This window comes from Ailuropoda melanoleuca, chromosome 6 (assembly GCF_002007445.2).
Source record: "Ailuropoda melanoleuca isolate Jingjing chromosome 6, ASM200744v2, whole genome shotgun sequence".
NCBI classification, from domain to species: Eukaryota; Metazoa; Chordata; class Mammalia; order Carnivora; family Ursidae; genus Ailuropoda; species Ailuropoda melanoleuca.
This window is the reverse complement of record NC_048223.1, coordinates 102,314,035-102,336,794: the sequence shown is the minus strand read 5'-3', so window position 1 is coordinate 102,336,794 and position 22,760 is coordinate 102,314,035. Positions and strand designations below refer to the sequence as shown.

General features: G+C 41.3%; 1 protein-coding gene across 5 annotated transcripts in view; it reads right to left on the bottom strand.

Annotated features, from left to right (window-relative positions):
• Positions 1 to 9,183: 9,183 nt before the first annotated feature.
• SLF2 (SMC5-SMC6 complex localization factor 2) overlaps positions 9,184 to 22,760 on the bottom strand; it is a 43,716-nt gene continuing 30,139 nt past the window's right edge. For all 5 annotated transcript variants that reach the window (XM_002913863.4, XM_034663143.1, XM_034663141.1 and 2 more), the window contains 7 exons: positions 21,724 to 21,821; positions 21,069 to 21,156; positions 19,735 to 19,866; positions 19,067 to 19,144; positions 16,062 to 16,148; positions 13,243 to 13,311; positions 9,184 to 11,097 (listed from right to left, as the gene is read on the bottom strand). In XM_002913863.4, the coding sequence (XP_002913909.1) occupies positions 11,062 to 11,097; positions 13,243 to 13,311; positions 16,062 to 16,148; positions 19,067 to 19,144; positions 19,735 to 19,866; positions 21,069 to 21,156; positions 21,724 to 21,821 (588 nt within the window). In that variant the 3' untranslated portion in view covers positions 9,184 to 11,061. The remainder of the gene's footprint in view (positions 11,098 to 13,242; positions 13,312 to 16,061; positions 16,149 to 19,066; positions 19,145 to 19,734; positions 19,867 to 21,068; positions 21,157 to 21,723; positions 21,822 to 22,760) is intronic.

The following is a 22,760-nucleotide window of genomic DNA, read 5'->3' as shown; positions in this document are numbered from 1 at the left end:
GGTTGTGTTGCCATGGAATCCCAGGTTAGAGGTCAGAGGGAGGGATGGATCACACACAGCCTTTCTGCATCAAATACAAACTCCATGGTGGGAGGGAGTTGTAGGGTCATAGAGGGTTTGTAGGTCACTGATGGGGTCACCCTGCCCCGACAGAAGGACTAGTTCTGGTTCTCTGAGGTCCGTTTTCTAAAGAAAAAACAGGAAAAAAAGCTCTTTGATCTGTGTGTGGGTAGAAGGTAGATGGCATTATCTCCAGACTTCAGGGGGCACTGGAGGGAGGAGGCCCACAGAATCCCATGTCAGGATCAGCTCACTGTCACTCTGTCCACCTCTCTGCTCTGATGCAAGTTGGGCAGAACTTGCCCTCCTTACAAGACCCTAGACTCCTCCCAGACCAAATCCAAAGTAATGCCCCTTCTCTGACCAAGTCGGAAGCTAAGCTAGGCTTCCATCTCGACTGGAGCTCCATTTCAGGGAGAATGCCTTCTCCTACCAACAATGAGACCAAACTTAGGGCAGGAGCTGCCCTGGCTGCCTACGGGGGTGCCCTATGCAAGAAGGCTTGGACAGAGACATTTAATGGGCCTTTGTTTATTTTGTCCTGTTTTCCCTTTGTTTTTTCTTTTCCCTGGCCTGAGAGCTCCCTCTGGAATTTCTCTTTAATTAGACACTTCTCCTCCTCAGCATTCCTCTCCGAGGGGGTACACATCTGTACTCTGCCCATGCGAGTCTGTACTGCACCCTCTGGCTAGGCATCCGCGCGTGCCCCTACCTGCAAACGGGCACTCATAGACATGGGGGGGGGTTGGTATCTGGGCCCCCCTGGCTGCACGAGTGTAAAGTCTGTGCCGGAGGTTAGTGTGCAAGACCAGTTGAGACATAAGCAACATGGAAAAGGCGGATGATGAGATCCCTGAGTTCTTGGCCACCTCCCCTGGCACATCTTGAAGACTATTCCCACACCTGGACCCTCAAGCCAACCAGCTGGGGATGGGGTGGAAGTAGGTGGCAGGCCTTCTGTGATACCCTGTAATAGGTCTGATCTCTGAGGTGGCTCTTGAAAGCTTCCTTGGCTGGGCTGGGTGTGAAGGAAGCCTGACCCACCCAATCTCATCAGACACCCACAGACAGGGCCACAGGGGCCACTGGCCTCTCCCCTCCTTTCCAGGTCAAATATTAACTATGTGGCCTTGAAGAGAGGGGAAGGACCAGGAACTGGCCAGAGGGAGAACAGAAATTTGGAGTATTTATTTAAGAGGTAAAGGTCAGCACTGTAGTGATCAGAGCCCAGAGGGGGAGAATGTAGTATGAGTGGAGAGAAGAGGGTCCTTGGACCACAGAAAGGGCATCAGCTCCTCGTTTGGGGGCTGGGCAGCGGGAAGTCCCAGGCAAACTGCCCATGCCCCACCTCTACTGGAGGCACACCTGTTTACCTTTGGGGCCTCCTATTTGCTTAGCGTAGAAGGAGGGGGAGCCCTACAGCTGCGGTATCAGTCCCTAGGATTGGACAGGAGAAACACACCCCAGGTCAGAGGAACCACTCAGAGTGTGGTTCATGGCAAAAGACACATAATCCGAAAGGGGTGATGTGCATGCAATAGGTGCGCACACACATATGTTCACAGAAGGGCTGTGAACACGTGGCCTCACAGGAGAGTCATGCAAACATACATTCACAGGGAAGTTTGTGCATGCATATGTTCATTTAAAGGGCCTGCCAGATGTGTTCATACACATTGACAAATAAGGTTGTATTCACATGCATTCATTCAGCAGGTCACACAGCCTCAGAGATTGACAAGGAAGGTTATAAACCCACACATGTGTCTATAAAGGACTGTACACCTATTCACAAAAAGGTCCAGCACATGCACACATATGTGTAGGGACATGCACACAAACCCACCAATACAGTAGATCAGGCATGTTCATGTTCACAGAAGGGTCAAGTAAATGTGTGTTCACACAGTACACAAACACACAATTAAATGTTTGCAGAGACAAGCGCATGTACAAACAGGGGTCCAGTTCTCACTGCAGGTTTGGAGGCTGCCAGTATCCACCGAGGTGCAGAGCCGACTCTCCCTCCCTTCCTGAAGGTCCCAATTTTAAGGCAAGATTCTAAGTGTGTATGTAGTGATGTGGGGAGGTATCTGACCTCAGATGCTCAGATGGGTTGGGGCTCTCCACAAAGGAGGGAGGGGGTACCTAACCCAGGCGGAAGGAGGCCCCTAGCTTTAGCAAAGGAAAGATGGAATGGAACGTGTAACTTAGCGCTGCGCTACTCTGATGTATATACTGCTGTTCTAAATGTGGGAGTTGGGCAGGGGCTCTTAGCCCCCCGCTTAACCTGTTGGGAGGGAGGGTGGGGCTAAACGGGGGGGCGGAGCTGCTGCCCTCCCTCTCCCAGTGGCCACAAGGCTTCAAGGTCTCCAGTCCACACCCCACACTCCACCCCCCAGTTCCACAGCTTGGGTTCCTCCCCAGGGCCAGCCCCTGAACTCTGGTCACCTTCCGACTATTAGATCCTAGGGCTGAAGAAACTGAGGAGAGGAGACACCCCCTCCCCCCAAAACAGGATCGATGTTGGATTAGCAGGCTCTCGACCTTCACGCCAGATGTCCACCTGCTTAGTGTAGGCGGCATCCCCCTCTGCCCAGTAGGATGGCAGTCTCTTCTGGCCCGAGAGCCCCTCCCTCGAGAGCCTCTCCGTCCACCGTCCTGGACAGTCCGCGGGTCTTCGATCTCCTTAGATCTAATTTGTCTCTACGCTGTAGCTCGAGGACAAGCTCTCCTTCGATCCCGCCGGACGCCAGGAGACGTGACCCAGATCCCAGGGAACACTGCTCGCCACGCGGGTCCCCGCCCCGCGCCGGTCCCCGACTCCGCGGTGGCGGGTCTGCGCCCAGCACGGCCCGAGGCCTGGCCCGCGCGCGCCCCTCCAGAGCCTTTATGCGGGACCGGGAGGCTTGGCGGTGAGAAAGGCCTGGACCAGCTTGGAGGGTGGAATGGACGTGGGGAAGGCCAGGCCTGGCCTCCGCACCCCGGCCCAGGCCCCACCGCCGCCCGCACTCCCTGCCTTTCTCACCTTTGCGCTCGGATCCCCGGCCATAGAGACGGCGACGCGCTGCTCCACGGCCACACAGCACCAGCTGCGGGAGGAAGGGGCCGCGGCCGGAGGCGGGGCGGGGTGGAGGCGGAGCCGGGGGTGGGGCGGGGGCTGGAAGGCGGGGCCAGGGAGGCGGGGCCAGGGAGGCGGGGCCGACTGGGTGGGGTGCAGGGAAGGGCGCCGCTTTCTTCTTTCGTACCCCCCCCCCGGCCCCCGCGCCACACGCACACAATAGAGAAGGTTTGAGGCCAAGGCTTCCACGGCCTCCGGGCATCTGGCGTCCTCTGCCCCTAAGGGCCGTGGCCTCAGTATCGCCCCCTGGTGGTGGCCTCATCACGCCGTGCGCTTTCGATGGGCTTAAAGCCCACCTTCCTTTCCCTCTAGCCCTAGGACCCGTCCGACTTGCCTACTGCTGGGGACTTACAAACCTGTCCTCTGGGGGCTTAACTTTCCGAGGGCCCTCTGACCTGTCCTCTAATCTGGACCTCACTTCTGCGCTCCTGCCACCCTCTTCTGCTCTCTGCCTAGGGTGCAGTTGGGCCACAGTAGGTGGAGGGCCAAGCGTTGGGGCAGCTCTGAACCCAGAACGGGGTCTGGATTCCCAGCTCAAGAGCCTCCAGCCGCTTGGTCCTTCAGCTTGAAGTCCGAGTGGGTCGGGCTTGGAGGGATGAAGTAATCGTCCGACCAGAAGTTCACAGAGACAATATTGTTTTTCTGGATAAATAAACCACAATAGTTTGCACTTGTCCACTCCATCAAACCTTATAGTAACTGGGGTTTACCTCCTCAGGGACTGGGTCACTCAGATAACTGCCTTCCCTTCCAGCTAACGTTGAACATCATTCTCACTCCAGGTCTTCCAGTGAACTCTCCCCATAGGCAATCAGATATCCGGTCCCTCCAAGGCTCAATCACCTCACCTAGCAGCAATCTAGGAAGACCCCCTCAGAATCAACTCCCCAATCAGGGGAGGTCCAGGATGGTCCTCCCATGCAACCTGTGGTGCCGCAGTTTCCCGGCAACTCAGGCTATACCTTCGTCTCACGGCCTGTTAAAGACCCCTCTACGGTTTGAATCAAACCGGGCTCCTGCCATGACCTGGCCTGAGCCTCCCCCTGCCTCATCCATGACAGTACTGTAATGGGCCCAAGAGCAGGACTAAAATGATGAAGGCCGCAGGGACATAGGTAACTCACTCTTGCAAGTGCCTGTGAGTCTGAGCTCTGGAGAGGCAGAGGGTAGGAGAACAGGCAGATGCACACTGGCCTGAAGGAGGGTGAACAAGATTCAAATGGCTCTGTCATTATTGAACTAAAAGGACCCTGGGAAAGACATGTCATCTCTCTTTCCTGAATTCCCCAAAGCTTAGCTGGCACTTCATCATATACGATCTCGTAGTCTGGGCTGCTGTGTGACTGCAGATCGCTAGACAGCAGGGCCCACGCTACACTTCCACCTCCCCCAGCACTCTGTAAATAGGATGTGTGTGTATGTGGAGGGGGAGGTCGCTGGGGAGAAACGCTTCTGTTCAAGTGTACACACACTCTTACAGAGACTATGCAGCTTCCTTTTACAAACCGTACCCTCATTCTATCCTGAGGGATTAATAGCCCCATTTTATAGATGAGAAAACAGGCTCTAAGAGGTTAAGTAACTGGCCTTGAAATTCATTCTTGTGTTTAGAGAGAGGATATAATCAGTACTGGAAAAGCCTGAGAAGAGGGAAACAGGGTAAACCTGAAGGGGAATTATCAAAGGCATAAATGTGCAAGTTTGTGCACAGGTATGTATTGGAGGAGTGAGTAGGTAGAAAGGAAGGGGTGTGAAAGAGAAAAGTGAGTTTAATGTGATGAGATGGGAGGGTTCCTATTGGGAAATAGAAGGGAAAAGTCAGCAAATAGTTTGGGAGAGACCACAGAAAAAAATCCTTATAGATGAAGGACATCCACACTGGGAAGCCCAGGAAAGACATGGCTAAGAAAAATAAATCTGCAGTCCTGTGGGAAAGTGGGTTGGGGGGTGACAGCGGAGGGAGGGCAGGAAGACTGCTAGCCCCGCAGTACCAGAAAGGAGAGAGATTAGACTGCAGGGGCCCAGTGGGCTAATGGACACAGCTCCTCTGTTCTCACAGAACTCCCAGTGCCGACTTCAGGTAGCCAGAGGGTCTGCTAGCAGGTTTAGCACCCCGCTCGCCCCTACACTCTGTGAGGCAAGCCTTTCTCCTCAAAGGTGCCCTGATGGAACCTCACACGTTTCAAATGAACAAAATGTGTAAATTACAATACGGAGTTCCAGCCTGGCACTAGCAAAACTGTAGCTGAGCAGTTATCTGTGTATCTCTAATACAGATTCGATCACAATCCACTTCTCTCTGCTGTCCTCCCACTGAGTCTCTGAACCGAATGAAATGATCAGATGGGATGGCAATTAATGGAACTTTCTATAGGAAGCCCCTCTGACTGACAATGGTCTTTTCTGCAAATCAAGCTGATAAAGTAAGAATGAGGGGAATACTGACAGTGGAAGAGACTCAAAATCAAAGCAAGAAATGAATCCTAACCTAGCCATGAGTTTGTGCCCTGGGACACAGGCAGGGCATTCTTTGAGCAGGTTTGTTACTCATCCTTAAAGTCACTACCCTGGCTGCTTCACAGGGCAGCTAGGAGAGGATCCCATTTGAAACCTTCTGGTGTTCTTCATAAGCACAGAACATAAAACGTGGTTTTGTTTTTGCTAGGCTCTTCTCCCCAACTCTGCTGTAAGAAAATGGCTGCTGTTCTCAGCCACCTATACACCAGCGTTTGGCTCCAGGCTTCGCACAGAGCAGTTACTCACTGTATAGCAGGGATCCTAGGTGAAGGGGGTAGGTATGAACTCCTGAAACTTGAGCAGAGGTTCCCTGAGGCAAAGAACTCTGGCCTAGTCAGGTTGTCCTGCTTCCTGTTCACTGTGGCAGCATTTCTGTTCCTGCTTTGCCATCTCCACCTTTGGTTTCCCAGCACTCTCCCTTTGGGTGGTGTGATCTTTATTTGGGCCAAATATACAGCTGAGGTGCTTCTTCAGTAGAGACTGTCACCAGGGAACCAATGCTGTAGTCTCACTGCTCCACTGTGCCTCAGAAGCCTGTTTTGCCTGTTAAGTTTTCCTCCCAGCCAGTCGTCTTGGAGTCAGACCCAAAGCTGGGGCTTCTGGTTTGCCCTCTCTTGACTCCAGCCTGGGAAATGGTTAGCAAGGAAAAGGGAGTGTCAGGACATGTCGACAAATGATGAAAAATCACCACCCCCCCTCCACTTCTCAGCTTTAGCATGCTGAGTCCTAAAAAAGCCACAAACTTATACATACATATCTACATATATGTGCATATATACATATATATATATTTTTTTACCAGTAAAGTCAGAGCTGGACAGAGAAGCCTCTGGAGCTGCCTGTCAGAAGGAATAGAGCACACCCACACTACAATTTTAAGGTATGGGTTGCTTAGGTGTCAGTGAACCCCCAAGTGCCTATGTTCAACTTAAGTACTCTGTACATCCAACATGGGGCTCAAACTCCCGAGTAGCATGCTCCACTAACCAAGCCAGCCGGTCAGCTGCCCCTCCTTAAGTTCAATTTTAACTGTTACCTGAGAAGAGCTTCAAATTAGAGCTAAATAGTAATAGCTAGCATATATGCCAGGCACCTTGCTAAGTACTTTTCATGCATTAGCTCACTTAATCCTTATAAGCTCTGAGACAGACACCATTACTATTCCCCTCAACAGATGAAGAAACTAAGGTTCAGACAGGTTAAGTAACTTGCCAAAGATCAAACGGTTGGTATGGTCAATCTGGGATCTGAGGTCTGGACTAGGTCAAGGTCAAAGCCCTTAACTTGCACAAGGCTATGCTGCCAGCATCCCAGTACTTAAGGCAATGTCTTTGCTTTTGTCTGGCTGTTACTCCCCCACCCCTCTAACCCAGTCAGAAAAATGCTCACAAGTGGTCTTCTCCAAACCAGCCTGCCAGAAGAGGAGAAAGAAATCCTGGCATGGTTCTAGAACCTCCTCTGACAACCATGCCTAGCCCTTCTATGAGCTCATAATAGTTTCTCCTGTGAGTTGTTGTCAACCTATGTCTTCCCTCAGCTGGCACATGCACAGTTATATCTGCCTGGTAGGTCGGAGGTGGTCCTAAGCCCTGCCTCTGCATCATATGGTTTCCCCTTTCTTTGACCTGGGCTCTAGAAAAAGGGAGCCAGGCCAAAGGGATTCCTTTCCAGTCCTGTTTGGCCAATAAACAAAGTATTTTCACCTGGATACCAGAAAGTACAATTCATGAGAGCTGTGTTGTTCACCACTGAATCCTCAGAAGAGTGCCTAGCATGTAGTAGGTATGCAACAGTTGTTGAATCAACTGAGTGAATGAGGTAATGTAAGAATGAGATTACTGAACTGCTGACCGCAAATTATGCAGCAAATTATTAAGTGGGTTACGTAAAAGAGAACTGTGTACAACTACAGCTTTATGTATTCCAAAAACAGGAGACACTAAGCCAAAAAACCAGACTGCAAGAGGAAAAAAGAATCCATTTAAAAACTAGAGGATGGGACAGGGAAGAAACAGGACATTCCAGATATTTAACCACCCCCCACTCCCAAACAAATATTACCAAACACATGTTCAAACTGAGAAAAAGCATTTTTAATAACACACACATACATTCATGGGACTTTAAACAAGATGTAGTAAAAAATCTTTAAAAAAAAAAAAAAGGAAAGAGAAAAGAAATCTGCATTTACTTGTAAACGGCCTAAGAGCTGGTGGAGTAACTGGCTGACAGGAGTGCCCGGGGAAAACAGATGCACAGGTAACGAGGTGCACCAACACTGCAAGTGAGTAAGAAATCACCACAGATCACGCTCTACGTGCCCAGCCACCACTACCCTAATCTTGCCTCCTTAGAGACAAACCAGGACAGTCTCTTCCTAATTTTCCAACTCAGTCACTTGTTACTGGGTCACCTCTTAAATTTTTTATTTTTAAATTTAAAAATTACCCTTGGTTTAAAGACTCCACGCATCATTACTGGCCAGTCCCCACCAACTATACTTGTTTGGACGGAAATAAAAATGCAAATGCTCCTGACTGAGCCTGGATGACTACACGCCTTTTTCTTTTACATCTGGGGAGATTTCATGTGAAGTCGAAAGCAAGCTATTATTTGTACCTCAAAACAAAACCAAAATGCCAACCTTCCAAAAGGTGACAAAGGCACCATTGCCATCAGAAGATAGACAGGAAATGTACAAATGCTGTTACTTTACTGCTACATAGATGTGTTTTGTGCATGGAGAGCCTCTTAACATGATATAACTAATAGAATTATATTTTCCGATAACAAGAAAAGCAGTTTAGAAAAGGCAAACAGTTACACACAAAAGCATAAACACTTACAAGTACCTTAATTTTCAGCTTGCAATAAGGGTAATAAGTTTGACATACATATCCAGAAAATTAAACAAGGTTATTTTTGGCACAGTAATATTGCCAAACACACCACCACTCAGTGCAAGCTTTGTTTGCCAAGTCCCAAAAGTGGCCTGACATTTTCTGTGCAACGAACATTTTCTCCCTCCACTACCATCCCATTCGCTGGGCAACAACAGCAGGAGGGAGACAGAACATGGGGACTCAGAGGGAGAAGGATAATACTTGATTTGGGAGAAAAGTCGGGCTACTTGTGCTAAAAGAGAATCATCACAGAATTTGTATGAGAACCCAATGCAAATACTGACTGGAGTATGACCTGGAGACGGAGACATCTACCAGAGTCATATATACAAGGGCTCAAACTGATGTCTGGCCATTTTTAAAGGGACAGATGAAGTATTTTTCTCTATTGAAGAAAGACAATTAAAAATAGAGACTTTTCTTATTGGAACTGCTAAATAAAAATGTATCAAAGTGGTTTTAAATTGATGAGCAGTTATCTGTTGAAACTGCAGTACAAAAGGGTCACTTAAAAAAAAAACCTGAATAACCCACTTGTCCCCCCGTCAATGTACACGATTAGAAAATATTTACACACTGTAATTACAAGCAATATAAGCAGTATTTTATACTTTGAGATTTTGTACACTTTACACAATGCAAAATGAGAAAAATATGAACACTTATAAAATTACACACAAATAATGTATCTACAAAGTATTAAATTACAAAGAGTGAAAGCCCCCATTGTTGGGCAGATAGATGCCAGAGTTTCAAGCTTCTGTCAAATAGAACTCTTTGTATCTATCTCATTAACCATAAGTGGCATTTTCTAATAATACCCTTGAGAGGTAGTATCAAGATAATAATATTCTTACCAGTAAACTCAACACAGAATAAAACTTTTGTTGGTCTGACTCCTGGAGCCTCATTCAGTCAGGGTTCTTGGGATTGGATTTACTTAGTCTTCCCTATAAAATCTCTAACTGCTCAATGCTTGACATGGGCTCAAACATTACTTATACTATTGTAAATGATAAATTTAAGATAAAATGCTTTTTACTCCTAAGCCTCAATTTAGAAGTAGAAAGCTATTTTTCAAAAATTATTTCCTCCCCTCTCAAACCATAAACCCCAATTCCAATTCCCTTCTTCTCCATCATCTTTCCCTCCACAATTGGAGACATCAGAATGCTCAGGAAAGCAGGGTCATCCAAGTCAATATGGAAAGAAAAAAAGTTGACATTCTCATTCAAGAAACAAAGCCCTCCAAAAAGGGACACCCAGTCAACGAAAGAATTTTTCAGTTAGCTAGTAAGAGTCTATTACTACCAAAGGCTTCAAAGGGCCCTTGGGCTAAGATCAGCATGTGCACTTCTACTAACCCTTCACCATTTAAACCCAAGGATGGCTTTCCAGTGTTTAAGAATATTTTGAGCAGCTGTGGTTTTCAAGTGCAACAAATTTAAAATACAAGCACACACACGTGCACGCACACACACATACACATAAGACATACACACACACCCACACCCACACACACCCACACACACACAGGCGTGTGCAATGTCCCAAAGAATAAACACCATCCAGGTCTCTGCCAAGCTTATAGACTCATGAAAGTAAGGGTTTTGGAAACTTGTCCAGATCTTTAAGCTTCTATACTATAGACTTCTGTAATATGGCTAACCAAGGGCCAGGATTCTAAGACTTAACCAGTATTTAAAAAATATATATACACTTAAAAGGAACCCAAAACAAACTGCATATGAATGTTTTGGCATAAAAAGAGATGCTATTGTATAGCTTAACCTCTGCCCCTTAAGGGGGATCTGACAATATACCAAATTTGTTTCTTAACTGTTTAAATGTATTTTAAAAACCTAACAGATTTATAATCCTGAAGAGTGAAGGAAAATGTATGGATTGAAACCTCCCTGTGGTTTATAGGAATTACAGAAGAGATTTATTTTTGTTATTAATCTCACTTCTAAGTTTTCTTTTTGAGTCCTAAAATAAACAAGGGGAAAATTAAACCCAACTGGAACTTGGTTTTGATTTCCATGTCCAACTAGTCAAGTTGGTCCAAACCCTTCCCTACATATTTTCTGTGATTATCCAAGTGCCATAAATACAAACAAAACAAAACAAAACAAAAACAAAACAAAAAACTAGCTTACAATTTAACAAGAATTAATAGGGGCAGGTTAGACATGCAACTATTTGCTGCTTCTACCCCTCCCCTCTCGTTACAGGATTCTGCTCTTTTTAAAATGTCAGTTGCCTTAAAATTAAGCAGATCATGTTTCATATCTGCTTCAGAAATGGCAATTTCTTCATTACCAGCTTCATATTAGATATTTCAAGTGGCACATTTGCAGCACATTTTCTTATTCCACTGGAGTTTGTAGCATTCTACTCCTCTAGGAAAAGATCTTATTGAATTTCTCTTAGTTCATATTTTTGCTGCTTCAACTCCTGTTAAGAATCTGGTACCCAGAAGTCATGAAGCTGCCCCTAGAAAAGGGAAGGGGGAAAAAAAAACAGGATAAAAGAAAGAGTTGGATTATGCATTAATCCTTATAAAACTACTAATCATCAAACAGGGTTTTGGTAAAGGAAGTAATAAAATCTTTATAATGTACATTTCTCTGCAAATTTATGGTAATCGGAATCAGTTTTCACATTTTGTGGTCTGACAATTAAAAAAAGTACAAAATAAGTGCAAGATGTTTTCCTCACTAACACACACATGTGGAGGATCGTATTTAAGAAGACTAAAATGTTAAGCTGACTAACAGAAAAGTTTTGGTATTAAGTTCATTTATTTTAATACCACATCAGCAAAGGTGGCCAGGCTAAAACAAGATCTATTGAGATTAGAAACAGAAATAACAACAAACCATTAGTTTAAGGTTTCTCACGGCTGCTCTCAAAGAGCAGGCATATCTTATGAAGGGCAATAACAGCAAGACAGTCAAAATACAGAAGAGTTAAGATTACTTTTCCTAATTAATCTTCAGTGTTCCTGTTGCTTTGACATAAACTCTAAGCAACTTCTAGGTCCTATCTACTGAAATTATGGTTCCTGGACCAGCAGTATCAATCTGAGAACCTGTTAGAAATGCAGCATCTCTTAGGCCCCACTCCAGACCTATCGAGTCAAAATCTGCATTTCAACAAATTGATGCCTATATGCACATTAAAATTCGAGAAGCATAATTTTAGACAATAACTTATCAGCTAGTTTGTAAAAGGCAAACTTACAGTATGGCAAGTGTAATACCAGGTACTTAAACAATGCCCCTCTTAAGCAAAGTCCCCTTAGATACGATACCAAAAGCCTAACAAAAGCAAAAATAATAAATAAAACTGGACTTCATCACAGTTAAAAACTTTTGTTCTACAAATGATACCATCAAGGCAATGAAAAGACAACACACAGAATTAGAGAATATATTTGCAAATTATATACCAACAAGGGACTTGTATTTGAGGCAAATGAGAATTTCTACAATTCAATAATAAAAAGATTTAAAAACCCAATTAAAAAATGAGCAAAGGATTTCAACAGATATTTCTCTAAAGAAGCTACATGAATAGACAGCAAGCATATGAAAAGATGCTCAACATTATTAGTCATTGGGAAAATATTAATTAAAACCATGAGATTCTTCTACCAACCCTCTACTATAGCTATAATCAAAAACACAGATAATAACAAGTGTTAGAAAGAACGTAGAGAATTTAGAAACCTTATACATTCTGGTGGGAATGTAAAACAGTGTAGCCAATTTGGAAAACAGTCTGGCAATTCCTCAAAACATTTAATATAGAATTACCACATGACCCAGCAATTCCACTCCCAGGTATACATCCAAAATATTTTCATCTGAAAACATATGTTCACACTAAAACCTGTGCAGTGTTGTTCATGGAAGCATTATTTAGAACAGCCAGGAAGGAGAAGCATACTCAAATGTCCATCTGATAAGTGGATAAATAAGATATATTCATACAATGGAATATTATTTGGCAATAGAAATGACATACATGACAACATGGATTCACCTAACATTATATTACGTGAAAGAAGCCAGTCATAAAAGACCACACAGTATATCATTTCACTTAAATGAAATGTGAAGAATAGGCAAATATATATAGACAGAAAGAATAGCGGTTATCTAAAGGCTTGGAGGGAGTTGGGAATAGAAATGCAGGTGGTTGGGGAATGGGCAGTGGCTGCTAATGGGTTCTGGGATTTTTTTCTGGACTGACAAAAATGTCTTAAAGTACGTTAAAACATTTGGCAGTAATGGTTACACAACTCTGTGCATATACCAAAAAACACTTTAAATGAGTGAAATATGATAACGTGAATTTTATCTCAATAAAGCTGTTAAGGAAAATGCTCCCCATGAAATACCAACCTCCATTTGATGCAATGTGACATTTTAAAATGGGCTCAACCATCTCTGGAAATAAATAAATTATAAAGCAAATAAAAACTAAAAAACATACACAAATTATTAAACTGGAGTTTTCAGATTATCTTAAGATATCTAGAAGCAAGTGCTCTGTCATATTTTTTTCAAACAGTATAAAGAAATACCATTTAGCAAAGCTAAGAATAAATAAAACTGTTTAATAAAATGACACCTGAGTAGGCCGACAGTTCTGGATTATTTCCTGCCATTTTCCATGTATCCTGGCAACCAGGTCTTTCACCTTAAAAACATCAAAACGGGGAAAAGGTATCAGATCAAAACATCCTTACCTAAAATCATTTTAATGCTTGATATAAAAGATCTGATAGTTTTGACAGGCCCACACCCAACAATTCAATTTAATTTTTGTCAAGAAAGAGAAAATACTCATCTTCTGGAGGGGCTTTCAAATCACAGTGATTAATAGAAGACTTTTCTTGATCACCATAATTTAAATTACTTAATGCTTAGGACTCTATTTTCCCATTAGTTACTAAAGATCATCCAGAAAAAGATCATCCCTGCCTGCAACACACATTTTCAACTTGCTGGCTTTTGAACACCCACGTAGAGAAGCTGAAGCATGGGCTTTGTTATAGAGCCCAAGGCTTTGGCTGTCCTTCTCTTTCCAAATTCTATTTGAAAAACTCAAGGCCACAAAAATGGATGTCATTTGTTTCTTTCCACACCATTAGAAGATCCAAGATTCACTGTTCTGCCTCTCTAGTTTCTGCAAAGTACTACGAATCCTCTTTAAATACAAGGTATATTCCTAAGTTTGAAGGTTTAGTGAGTCTGCCTGAAACTCAAACTTTCCTACCACCCTAGAGATTCTCAATTAGCTCTCAAACATAATTGCTTCGGAAAATGTTTTAGACAAATCAGGAATTTTATAGCTGCTTTAAGTTTATAAATTTAGAGGTCTACTTTATTCCCCATTTAGAATTCAGCAGATTCAGTTTCTCCAAAATAATCACCACCTTTTCTATTACAGGTTGTGAAGAGGCAACTCCTCAGCAGACCATCCCCTGACGCAATTCCCATAGACCTCTGTGTCTCTCTCCACTCTAAGTAAGAGAAGCCCTGGCAACCATCAATGCAGGCCCTTGGCTTTAAGAAACAAAAACCTTGGGTGGTCCCCTTTTAGCACATCTGTCAGCAGTAGCCACTACCACCAAGTTCTACGGGCTAGTAACTCTAGTCAATGTTCAAAAGAATGTGCTTCTTTGAAACTACGGTTCCCCTCTAAGTCAAAGAGCTATCCCTACATATTTCTGAAAATCTGCAATCCGATACAACTTCATTAGTCGCTCATCTCTGTATTTAACTTAAATCTACTAAAACAAATACACATACTGAATCCAAATGGGCATTGTTGAAATGACTAACCTTTTACAAGCTAATTAATGTAAGATATAAAGTTACAAAGCCAAAACTTCACATTTACTGACTTATCCAAACACAATGGCAAAAAAGAATCAGCTTTACATTACAAATGCTAAAAGATGATTTGGAATCAAAAAATCCTTAAAAGAAAAAGTTTTAAAAAAAAAGTGTTCAATGTTTTAGGAAAAACTGTTAAATCCTTTTATTAACACTCAAGTTGCTTTCCTAATGCCATACTCACTGAAGTCAGCTTTTCTACTGTCTTTGAATATACTAAACTTTTAAGGAAAAAGCTTAGAAAGCTTACTGCCGAATCATTTCCATCCTAGAGCTCAGACTGGGTGATGTAGAACTCAGAAACCTGAAGAAACCTTCTTTAACACATTCTCTAATGGGATAATCAAAGAATAACAGCTAACCTATTTCTTCTCTATGAACAAAACAAGTTTTCAACCATCACACAAAATTGATTTTAATCCCTAAAATTAACTTAGGCATAAAAGTCTTAATTTGTATAATGAGAAAAGAAACTAATAAGTTTGTCCCTTCCTTCTTTTAAGATTTTATTTATTTATTTGTCAGAGAGAAAGAGCACAAGCAAGGGGAGCGGCAGCCAGAGGGAGAAGCAGGATCCCCGCTGAGCAAGGAGCCCAATGTGGGACTCAATCCCAGGACCCTGGGATCATGACCTGAACCAAAGGCAGATGCTTAACTGACTGAACCACCCAGGCGTCCCGGTAAGTTTCATTAGTACTGGAAGAACCTTCTCTTCAGGTGTCAGGAGTTTTAGAATAGAGGGTATAGTAAAATGAAAAATATATTTGTCTTGGGGCGCCTGGGTGGCACAGCGGTTAAGCGTGTGCCTTCGGCTCAGGGCGTGATCCCGGCGTTGTGGGATCAAGCCCCACATCAGGCTCTTCCGCTATGAGCCTGCTTCTTCCTCTCCCACTCCCCCTGCTTGTGTTCCCTCTCTCACTGGCTGTCTCTATCTCTGTCAAANAAAAAAAAAAAATCTTTAAAAAAAAAAAAAAGAAAAAAAAAAGAAAAATATACTTGTCTTGAGATTTTTTCCCTTTCACTTTTTTAAAAAAAGTAATCTCTTCGCCCAACATGGAGCTCAAACTCACAACCCCAAGATGAAGAGTTACATATTCTACTGACTAAGCCAGCCAGGCGCCCCTCCTTTCACTTCTAATTTAGCTAGAAGTATTAGTAGAAACTGATTTCTGTTATTAAAGGAGAAAGTCATATTTTTCATCTTATATGTTCTTTTTTTTAATAAAGATTTTATTTATTTGAGAAAGTGACAGCCAGACAGCATGAGAGGGGTGAGAGAGCATGAACAGGGTGAAAGGCAAAGGGAGAAGCAGACTCCCCACTAAGCAGGGAGGCTCCCCCCACCGCCCAATGTGGGGCTCAATCCCGGGACTCCAGGATCATGACCTAAGCCGAAGGCAGACACTTAACTGACTGAGCCACCCAGTGCCCCCTCCCACCTTTTTAAAGAGAGGCTTATATGATTCTCTTCCTCAAATATTAATGCAATCAAAGCTAGACAACAACAAAAACAAAACCTAACAATTCTCATGAAAAACACACACTTACCTTAGTTCTATAAAACAGTCTTGCATCTTCCCTAATATCACACTTAACATGCTTTTCCAAAGCCCCACAGAGGTGCACAAAGTGTTTCTGTGTAAAACAAACATGAAGGATAAAAACAACTTAGAAGCATTGCAAATTAACAAAGAGGAGATGATGCTGTTAGGACAATCATTTAAAAATCTATCATTCTCCAGTTATCGATTTCTGATGTTAACCATAACATAACAGCAGTCGTATCTGTGAAAACAGTAACTGCCACAATAATAAGACTGTTAAGATTTATTGTTAGTTAACATAAAAATATATATAAAAATGAAAGTTGTTTTGCTGCACATTAAGCTACATTAATGAAAATTAATGCTAGAGTTCTGACTGTGATGTAATGCTCAGAAATTTAAAGAGTCCTTCTTTTTTAACATATTCTCTAATGGAATATTCAAATAACAACTAACTTACTTTTTCTCTATGAGCAAAACAAGGTTTAAAAGTAGTTTCTTGAAAAATTAAGTGTCTTAAGTTTTAGAAATGTATAGTCCAAAACAGTCACTGTCATACATACAGTAAGGTTGAATATACTAAGGTGAGAATGTAAATGGACACTTTTTGGAAGGGAAATGTGATAACTGTTATTTTACAATAACTAAAGTTTGAAAAATTTACAAGCTTTGATTTAGCAATTCTAATTCTAGTAATTTATCCTACAGAAATGCTTGTACAGGTTGGTAGAACTATACAAATAGGCATGTTCATGTTAGTACTGTGTGTTATCACAAGGAACATAATACAATGTTCATCAATAAAGATTTTAAAATACTATAGTTATTAGAAGTGCTAATATCTTAAGGCAAAAAAAGATAAGTTGCAAATAATATGAATAGTATGACTCCATTTTTGTTGAAGTAATTAAGTCAGTATATGCACAAATTATGGAGAAATTTATAGGGGGGCATCGGATAATAGGAGTCTTTTACTTTCTAACTTAGTTTTATAATGATTGAATTTTTAAATAATAATCATTGCTTTTAATCAGAAAAAATAATTTAAAAAACATGAAGACCTATATAAGAACAATACAGATAGATGACTACATTAGATTCCAAGCAGGAGAGCAAACCATTTTAGGGGCAGGCAGGTAGCTGGCTCGGTCAGGAGAGCATGTGACTCTTGATCTCGAGCCCCATGTTGGGTACAGAGATTACTTAAATAAATAAACTTAAAAAAAAAAGAGAGAGAGAGCAAATGTAGTGCTATGTACAACAGTGTTTATAATATATGAGCCACTGCACAGAGAAGGAAAGCATAAACAAAATGAAAAGGCAACCTACTGAATGGGAGAAGATATTTGCAAATAATATATCTGATTAAGGTTAATATCTGATTTGGTTAATATCCAAAATATATAGAAAATTCAAAGCCCCCAAAAAAATCCAATTAAAAAATAGGCAGAAGACTTAAATAGACATTTTTCCAAAGAAGACCTACAGATGGCAAATAGATACATGAAAAGATGCTCAATATCATTAATCATCAAGGGAATACAAATCAAAACCACAATGAGATACCACCTTACACCTATCAGAATGGCTAGAGGCAAAAGACAAGAAAAAACAAGTGTTGACAAGGATGTGGAGAAAAAGGAACCCTCATGGGAATGTGAATTGGTATGGCCACTGTGGAAAGCAGTATGGAGATTCCTTAAAAAATTAAATAGAAGTACCAAATGACTCAGTCATCCCACCATTGGGCATTTACCCAAAGAAAACAAAAACATTAATTTGAGAAAATATATGCACCCCTATGTTTACTGCAGCATTATTTACAAGCCAAGAATGGAAGCAACCCAAGTGTTCAGTGACAGATGAAAGGATTAAGAAAATGTGGTATATATACATGCATACACGCACACACACACAAATACCATCTAGCCATAAAAAGAATGAGATCTTGCCATGTGAGACAAATGGATGAACCTACAGAGTACTAGGCTAAGTGAAGTAAGTCAGACAGAAGAAGACAAATACTACGTGATTTCACTTATATGTGAAACCTAAAAAACAAATGAAAAACAAAAAGCAGAAACAAATCTATAAATACAGAGAACAAACTGATGGTTGCCAGAGGGTGGGGAGGGTGAAGGGATGGGCAAAATGGCTGAAGGGGAGTGGGAGATACAGATTTCCAGGCTAGGAATGAGTAAGTCATGGGGATAAAGGGTACAGCGTAGGGAATAAAGTCAGTGGTGCTGTAATAGCACCGTATGGTGAGAGACAGTAGCTACACTTGTGGTGAGCACAGTATAATACATAAACCTGTTGAATCACTACGTTGTACACCTGGAACTAATGTAACATTGTGTGTCTACCTAAAAAAAAAAACCCAAAAAGCAAAACAAACATCAAAGCCTAAGAAAACCCCACATGAACCAGTGTTAGGTCCTTTTCACAATGACTAAGGAGATAATACTAAGTAAAATAGGCTGGAATACCTACAGTATGAAACATGATGACTTAAATAAGAACTTTCCCCAGAAGTATGGATTATGGTAGTATGGGAAGGACAGAATAACTCAAAATGAAAATCTTAGCATGGGAGATAATTAAGAAACGCATATGTAAAGTAGCCTGACTTACCATCAATTTAATTTTGAAGGCAAATATATTTCTAAAGGAAAAAAAAAGTGTAGTGGGAGAAGAGATGGGAAGAAACCAGCTAAGAGCTGGCCCATTTGGTGACCTTGGTATCTTATTACTGTATTACATTATTGTCAAGTTATGATGGTTAAATTACACTCCAATAAACAGAACATGTGCAGGCAATTCTTGCCAATGATATGGTTGCTATTACTTCCTTCTTTCCAGTGTACACTGGGATTTCTATAGCAAACACAATGTTAACTTTTAAAAGTTTTCCAAACTTTTACAAAGTTTTCTTCTATATAAGGAACATTCATTTATTCCATCAATAGTGACACTTATTAAAAACAAAAAACACTAAAAACTACCTACCCGTTGTCCAGAAGAGAAAGAATGAGAACAACTAACTTCACCAACTAAATGAAGAAGAATGTAGGTCAGGTAATATGCCTGTTAGAGAAATAAATAAAACAAACACCCATGAATTAGCTAGGATAGAGATCATCCCAGTTTACACATCAGGAGAGTTGTCCAGGAAAGATTAAAGAATTTGCTAAAGTTAACTGAACTGGTAAGTAGGGAAAAGCCAAGCATTTAACCTAGGCTTCCTGACTACTACTACTTCTTTTTTATTTAAAGATTTTATTTATTTATTTTGGCAGAGAGAGAGGCAGTGAGAGAGGGAACACAAGCAGGGGGAGTGGGAGAGGGAGAAGCAGGCTTCCCGCTGAGCAGGGAGCCCGATTCGGGGCTCAATCCCAGAACGCTGGGATCATGACCTGAGGCAGGCTTCCTGACTTCTGACTCCCAGGATTAAATTACCAACAACCAGCCTTTTACCTCAGTTCTCAACATTCAAGATTACTTATGAATTTCATGACAGCAATAAGTAAAAAAATATCATTCACTTTATAATTGTGTTTGCTAGAATGTATCTAAGTCTCTAAATCCAGAAATGCCTATGCTATCAGCCTGTCATTAGGAAACTGGCATCAGTTATACTTGTATGTACTCTTTTGAGATGATCTAGCCCCGGATACCTGCTTTTCGAGTTCCAAATGAAGACTGTCATCAATAGTGCCATTTGGCTGTTCAGCCCTTTTCTTCAAGACCATTTTCTTCAACAAATCTGAAGGCTTCATTTGCACAAGATAGCGATGTAGGACTGATATCTATCAACAGAAAGAAGAGAAACCAGACAATACTAAGCAATACAGTTGCTCTTCTTAGTCTACTTTTTTCCAGTGGTTCTCTGTTCATTTTGCCTTCTCTAATTTTGCCCCCCTAGCTTTCTTTATAGTCCAGTGATCCAATTCTCCTTCACTTAAAAGTCCTCATTTGCTTAAAAGGGATTTTAAATTAAAAGGTTCAGTACTTGTAATGGAGGATAAAAGCTCGAGGAGGAGACCAAATGGCATTACAATAGAGGCCAAACAGAATCCTTTCTCTGTGAAATTATTTGAAAGTCAGCAAAGCTGAATCTCCCTATGAGTAGAAGTCACTGAATTCTAAAAATAATTCTCTTTTGATGCAAGTTAAGTATCACTGAAAGGACTGACAGTCCTCATATACCTGGAATCAAATCTACCTGAGCTCTACTAATGAAGAAATCAGCTGTCCCTTTCAATCTCTCTGTCCCACAGCACCCTGTGCATACCTCTATCCTTGTTCTTACTACATTGTACTACAATCAACCTAGATTATGTTTTCAAGAGCAGAGTCTCTAATTCATTTTTTTTATCCCCAGGACTTGGTAGAGAACAGAGCATCTTGTATTGAATTGCAGTTCACACTAGAACACATCTAGACCAGGTCAGATGTTGAGTTTTAAAATTCTAACTATGCGTAGCCTCTGTAGCTCCCTTAGCGTTATTAACGTTTGTAAAAAGCTTTCAGGACCTTTCAGTGGAGCTTCCATTGGATGTATTTAAACCCATTCATCTATACATGATGTATTTACTACTGAACAATTACTAGCGGACAACCATGTTTAAGCTCTACTATTTAATATTAAAACAGGTACAAGATGCAATTAACGTACAATAGTTCTGCAAGTTCTAATCTTGTGATAAAATTGCTAACCTTGTTAAATAATCATATAAATTGTCATACTTATATAGCACATTTTGATTTTCCCAGTATTTGTACATTAATCCATCTAACTGCCCACAACCAACCTATATGTTAATGAGTATGACATCATGTCCATGTAATGGATCTCATTAGTTAAGTATCATTCTAAGGATTATATGAATAGTATTATGTTTGAGAGCTGAGATCTAACCCCAGAACTTTTGACTTAAGAACCATCAATTTTCCTTATACCTCACTATCTTTCTCATTTATGAAAAGAAAACAAAAATATCATTTATACCTGCAGATTATTGGCATTAGGGATATCTTCATGTTTCTCATCCAAAAGCTTTGAAATAATCACTAGGCTGAGGCACTGTCTTAGTTGCCTGGAATTAGAATTTAAAAGTAGTCAGAATGCATTTTAATCAATACTGTTTGAGAAGCAAATAAATGAGCCCAAAGTTGTTCTAACTGGAAAAGTAGCTAGTGTTTCAAGAGAAGACAGTATAAGAACATGTAAACTTTAATGGAACAGTAACATTTTTATGTGAAATATTTGTACATAAAGTTAGAATTGCCTGAAACTCAGGCAAATCATTAAGAGCCTTTATCTTTGGCCCTGCTGATTTATTGACAGAAAACCTATCTTATTGCTCACATTTATATTTACTAAAGTAAAAAAAAAAGAAAAAAAGAAAATGCTAATCCATTCATTTTCATGATATGTGCCATCTGTATTAAGTTATAAGATAAACTAAAATCAAAAGTCAAGAATATCACAAAATTATTTAAGTATTAGAATCAGGTTATCAATGCTTTTTCCCACAGCTGACTATGAAATAAAAAACTGATCTAACATTCAAGGAATGATGAAAGGAAATAAAGGACCCAAAAGTATTTTCATTTATGTAAATATAAATTTTTCCTAATGTTTAATTCTCAATTTTCAATACCGTCCACGTGATGTCCAGTTAGGGACCAGCTGTACCAACCACAGAAGGTTGTGTGGATGATTAGACAGTTCATTTATGGCCAGACAGAGTTCAGGCACCTGAAAACAAAGAATGAGCAAGATTTTTCAAATAGGTCGTGGAACCAAATCATCCACATCCCTTCTTGCCCTATGGGAAAATGATGACAAAAAGAGCATTCATTTTTAGAAACAGCATGGAGTCTAGAACCTGCTAAAACACAATACATAGTACACAGATTCAGTTTTATCTTAAACTCTAGAACACACTGAACAGATATATTTATCAGAATTTCATTTGGCTTTCACGTTTTGTTCTATGTCGTACCTATACCTATATCTAAAAAGTCCTCCCTAGAAGAATACAAATCTAAATCTAAATAGATCTAATTTAAGATTTATTTATTTGAGAGAGAGAGAGAGCGCGTGCGAGCGGGGGGGGAGGGGTAGAAGGAGAGAGAATCCTCAAGCAGACTCCCTGCTGAGTGTGGAGCCCGACTGGAGGCTGCACCCCAGGACCCTGAGATCATGACCTGAACTGAAATCAAGAGTTGGACGCTTAACTGCCTAAGCCACCCAAGTGCCCCTAAACAGAGCTAAATACAAATACCAGTTTCTAAAGGTATATAATGAGAGCTGCAGAAGATCATACATGTTCCTGACCTGGGATTTCTTGCATTTTAGGGATCCTCAACTATTTCAGTATTTAAAGTCTAACAAATTGCTTCAAAATACTCTCTGAGTAGGGGAAGAAAGTATGGGATGAGGGTAACAGATGAGACAAGGTTGATTATGTCTTGTTAGTTGTTGAAGTTGGGTGATAAATACTTAATGGGTTCATCATACTTCTCTCTCTACTTTTGCACGTTTGAAATTTTCCATCAAAAAAGGTTAAAAAATATAATTCTTAAAAACCTAACAAAAATTATATGTTTACCCTTAATATGGCTATAGAGGTTCAACTCAAATTTTTGTTGTATGTGTGACTTTGCTTCATCATTTCATGTAGGTCTCTCCTCA